The sequence below is a fragment of the Electrophorus electricus genome, chromosome 16 (genome assembly GCF_041902795.1).
Source record: "Electrophorus electricus isolate QZ-2024a chromosome 16, ASM4190279v1, whole genome shotgun sequence".
In the NCBI taxonomy this organism is placed as follows: Eukaryota; Metazoa; Chordata; class Actinopteri; order Gymnotiformes; family Gymnotidae; genus Electrophorus; species Electrophorus electricus.
The window spans coordinates 5,215,001-5,219,884 of NC_137512.1; the positions used below are offsets into that span (position 1 = coordinate 5,215,001).

At 42.6% G+C, this 4,884-nt stretch overlaps 1 protein-coding gene across 4 annotated transcripts in view; it reads right to left on the bottom strand.

Annotated features, from left to right (window-relative positions):
- The window catches only part of LOC113582446 (alcohol dehydrogenase class-3-like), a 5,736-nt gene extending 1,305 nt beyond the window's left edge, over positions 1–4,431 (bottom strand). The window contains exons 1-9 of one of the 4 annotated variants that reach the window (XM_027018198.3): positions 4,325–4,431; positions 3,834–3,890; positions 3,453–3,500; positions 3,208–3,309; positions 2,876–3,026; positions 2,702–2,789; positions 1,910–2,129; positions 1,336–1,596; positions 693–825 (exon numbers count right to left, since the gene is read on the bottom strand). In XM_027018198.3, coding sequence (XP_026873999.2) covers positions 693–825; positions 1,336–1,596; positions 1,910–2,129; positions 2,702–2,789; positions 2,876–3,026; positions 3,208–3,309; positions 3,453–3,470 — 973 coding nt within the window. In that variant the 5' untranslated portion in view covers positions 3,471–3,500; positions 3,834–3,890; positions 4,325–4,431. Of the gene's footprint in view, positions 1–692; positions 826–1,335; positions 1,597–1,909; positions 2,130–2,701; positions 2,790–2,875; positions 3,027–3,207; positions 3,341–3,452; positions 3,501–3,833; positions 3,891–4,324 lie in introns of all 4 variants that reach the window. The other 3 variants (XM_027018200.3, XM_027018199.3, XM_027018201.3) reach the window with 3 other exon arrangements.
- Between the last annotated feature and the right edge of the window lie 453 nt (positions 4,432–4,884).

Here is a 4,884-nt window from a genome sequence, read left to right on the forward strand (position 1 = left end):
TAGGGAGCAGTGGCATTAAAAGAATGGGGTCAGTGTCAGGCCTGGATGTGGGGAAACAGTTACTTCAGTTTGGATCACCGCTGCGTTCTCCGGCAATTCTCCCGCAAATGTCACTCATCGTGAGGCGAAAGCTAACGGTGCCACCCAGAATGTTTCGAGGACGTAGTCATCACACCATCTTTTTTTAATCTATGCATTTTGCTACTATGTTTTGGTGTAATAGTGGCTTTGATTTGATAATCTTGTGCCCTTCTCCTCTTTTGGGTAATGAAATAATTTTCTTTCTAAAGAAAAAAGAAAACTCATGTGGGGCCAGTGGTGTCAGCATTACAGTATGTCTGAATGTGACCAATTGGGTTAAGTACCAAGTCTATCTGTCAAATAATTACACCAGCTGCAGTTGATGTAACAGTTGTTGCAGTTAGTTAATGGTTTATCAGACTCATGTGCTGATCATTTAACCTTAAATAACACCTGAAAACATTTTAAGTTGTATTTTGTAACTTTTTGTAAGCTGTGCTCATTTTTGCAAGATGGCCTTTTATCATTTTAAGAACAAAATCAAGTTTATTATTGATATGTTCCAGAGATGCTGGAAGATTACACCAAACAAGAACCCCAAAGACTGAGACTGCTTAATATAATAGGTTTCTGAAGGTGTGTACTCGTTTATGTACCAAATTACTTCTTACCGCCAAAGTAAGTGCCCTTCAGGGTTCTTCCCAGGAGGATGTCGATTGGTGCCAGGGAGAACTCTCCTAACTCTGTCCAACCCACTATGACACAGGTGCCCCACGCAGCTCTGCATGACTCCAGTGCTGCCCTCTAGTGGAGATGCATCAAATAAGTCATTAACACGCTGAATATTGAAAAGGCTGTCTTCATAGTTGGCTGAGGGGGAACACTTGCCTCAGGATTTGTTTTTTTTTGAGTCAGAAATGTGTTACATCAACTATTTTAAATATCACACTTAATTAAAAATGACTCCTTAGAAAACATTAAAAAAAAAAAAAAAAAAAAAAAAAAAGTCCTGGCCGAGCAATTACTGAAAATTAAATAAGATTCAGAAATTATATTTTGGACTCAAAATGAAAAGTGTTATATAAATGAAGATGATTCTTAAATATCAAAAGGTAAATAATTGCCAAAAATGGTTGCTTCCTATTTACAAAGAAAGACATGGTGCCTAAAGTAACCTGAACAGCTCCACCTAAAACATTTACAGTCCCAAGACAGAAACGTCACCCAAAAAGCATTGGTCCAAGGGTCAGGCTAGGAGAGCCTCATCAAAGCCCATGTCTTAGGTTTAGTTGATCTGAGTGCCACGATACCCACCATGACAGCTGTGACCCCAACACACTCGATCGCGTAGTCCACTCCTCCACCCGTCATCTCTACCAGCACCTCCTGTATGGGTCTGCTCTGCTCCCTGGGGTTCACGAACTCCGTAGCCCCAAGTGTCTTGGCGACGTGGCTTTTTTCTGGGTTGATGTCGATGCCGATGATCCTGGCGGCCCCCGCAGCTTTGCAGCCCATGACGGCCGCGAGGCCCACGGCTCCCAGGCCGAACACGGCACAAGTGGAGCCAGCCTCCACCTGCGCCACGCTTCCATTAACCATGAACTATACGCTGCAGTGGCTGCAGAGCTCCAAGACTCTACATACTAACAGCTTTAATGTATGTAAATGTATGCATGTTAAAACAGCTAGGGGGAGGGGTTTGTTAAACTACTGATCTGTTTATTCCCATAGTAAAGTTCTTAAACGCCCTTATCACTGAACTGTCGTAAAACATGTTGTTTTCCTAGTCAGTTGCTGTTTAAGATATTTAACTGAACATAAACATTTAATGCGTACACATGCACATGCATGCAAACACACAAACGCTGGTGCACATGTCCACACACACTTTGCCTGAGTTTAGTGCCGCTCCATATCCTGTAGCCACGCCACAGCCTAGCAGGCAGACCCTGTCGAGTGGCGCGTCTGGCCGGATCTTGGTGACGTTGTGCTCAGGGACCACTGTGTACTCGCTGAAGGTGCTCACACCTATAAACTGGTAGATCTGCTGCCCCCTACAGGAGATCCTGCTCGTGCCATCTGCTAATACACCTTGCTGGGTATTTTCCCTGAAGTGGAGAGAGATGGAAACTAAATTCAGTCCACATACACACGGGACAGACACAGCCTACAGATACACGGGACAGACAGCCACAGTCTACAGAACACGAAACATATATATGACAAATATTGCAGCACACACAACAGACACAGACACAGGTTACAAATACACAGGACATACAGAGATACAGATTAGAGCACGGGACATACACACACGCACGCACGCACGCACGCACGCACGCACACACACATTACAGCATATGGGACTGACAAATTACAGCACATGGGACAAACACGGATTACAACACGCGGGACAGATACAGACACAGGCTACTGATACACGGGACAGACAAACACAGATACAGATAAATGGGACACAGCATGCAGAACAGGCAAAGTCAAAGGCTACAGATATACGGGACAACTACAACCACAGACACAGCTACAGCTACACGGGACAAACACGGACACAGCCACAGATGCATGACAAGACACGGATACAGCTACACAGGATGGACACGGATACAGCTACACAGGACAGACACGGATACAGCCAGATACACGGGACAAGCTTCCTCACCAGTTCTTTAGGCACAGGTTTGTCTTTGGGCTCAGACAGCACTCACATTCTCCACACTGGGGCAGGAATAAGGGTATTACCTTATCTCCTGTGAACACAGAGTTGTAGTAGTAGTAAGGTTCAGACAGTAGGTAGGGAGGGAGTGAGGGAGTCACATGGCAGCGTGACATTCACCAGGGGAGAACGCAGTGACGCCAGGGCCAACACTCTCGACCACACCGGCCCCCTCATGACCCAACACGAGCGGATAGGGGCGTGGCTTCATTCCCTTGCCGCACTCATACAGGTACGACCAGTCCGTGTGGCAAACCCCACTCGCCTCCACCTGACAAGGGTCACACCACAACAGAGGTTCAAGACCAGCACGCCACAATGCTTTCACCACACAACGTCAAGGACTCAGCGGCCATTTTGTTCATACACTGCATCAACGCATGCGTCTGAAGGACTTTAATTAGCCTTCGGTGGGTGTTGTGTAAGGTGTGCGGTTGAGAGACCTTACTGACCTTAAGCCGCACTTCGTGAGCCTTGGGTGGGGCTACCTCCACCTCCTCCACGCACAAGGGCTTACCAGGCTCCCACGCAACTGCCGCCCTACACCTGATCACCTGGCATGAGAGGTGTAATCACACGTCACCCCTGAAGCAGAAGGTGAAGAAGAAGAAGAAGAAGAAGAAGAAGAAGAAGAAGCAGGAGGTGAAGAAGAAGAAGCAGAAGAAGAAGAAGAAGAAGAAGAAGAAGAAGAACTTACCTTATTATCGGTTCCCATCGCAGGAAAAGTCAGGACAAGGAATCCTTTCTACAAAAGCAATGTTCTTAGATCAGTGCAACATGGCCAAAGCTTTAGAAACATTATGAACAGCTTGCACAGGCATGCTTCTCTATTCTGTGTTCATAGTTGGAGCAGATATGCTTCTGTTGTTCTTCATGGAAATATTGCGACAATGCCATAAACCATAAAGTTTCACTGCACCCTTCCTGCTGACCTTTAGATGAACTCTCTTTTTTTAAGTCTGAAACTTTTGCCCTTCACCCTGAGTGTGAGGGGTCAGTTATTTTTTTACTTTTTTTGTTTTTACCAGCAATGCTTGTCAAGCACAAAAGCAAGTGTGAAAAAATCAGATCATAACACCTGACTGCGTGTGTCTCTTCGTGAACGGTCTCCTTGAGCAACACTCCAGGAGGTTGACTGAATGAAACAAGAAAAAGTGATTCCTGATCATTTTCTAATTTTCCTAACACTTGTTAGGAAACTTTGTTTGGTTAATTTGCTAGTTATTGTTTGGTAAACCATACAGCCTACGTTAGGACTGCACAATACAAAAACATACTACCAGGGGTTTTTGTTTGATGTTGCCTATATTACATGTACTCATTTTCAGACTTATTTTGTGACTTCGGTAGCCTACTGCAAAACAAACATTCCCTGACGATTAAAATGACGCTAGTTTAGACTCAGACTAGATGTTTCTTTTGCGCTTTTTGACAGCTTCTATAACTCCAAAGCATGTGTCTTTACTAATGCAACACAACGCAAAGTAGGCCTACACGAAAATCGGAAATACGTTAACTTCATTTTATGTTAAAAAAAAGAGGGATTGCTGTCGTTTACGGTAGTTTTACCTCGCGTTGTTGGGCTTGGTTACTTATTCGCAGCTTGCTATTCGGTGGCGGAAGTTTATTCGTGATACACGAAGGGAGTGTTCACGACGGAGGTTTGCAGCGCACTTTGTGTTTTAAGCTACAGATAAAAATGAACTAAATGAAGATGCGATCATAAATGTATTCTGCTTCTCATTCTGATACTGCGAATGTAAAAAAAGATAAAAATACAATTTAAATATTTATCTAGTGAAATATTTCTTATTTCAAATCAAGGCCGTAAACACTGGGGCGGGAGGACCAAATCTACCCGAAGAGCAGGGAATTCACCCATGAGCTGAAAATAATAATAATAATATCATCATCATCATTATCATCATCATCATCATCATCATCATCATTATTATTATTATTATTATTATTATTATTATTATTATTATTATCATTATTAATGAAAGCATTATTATTATTATTATTAGTATTATTATTATTATTATTATTATTAATAATAATAATAATAATAATAATAATAATAATAATAATAATAATAGTAATAGTATTATTATTATTATTATTATTAT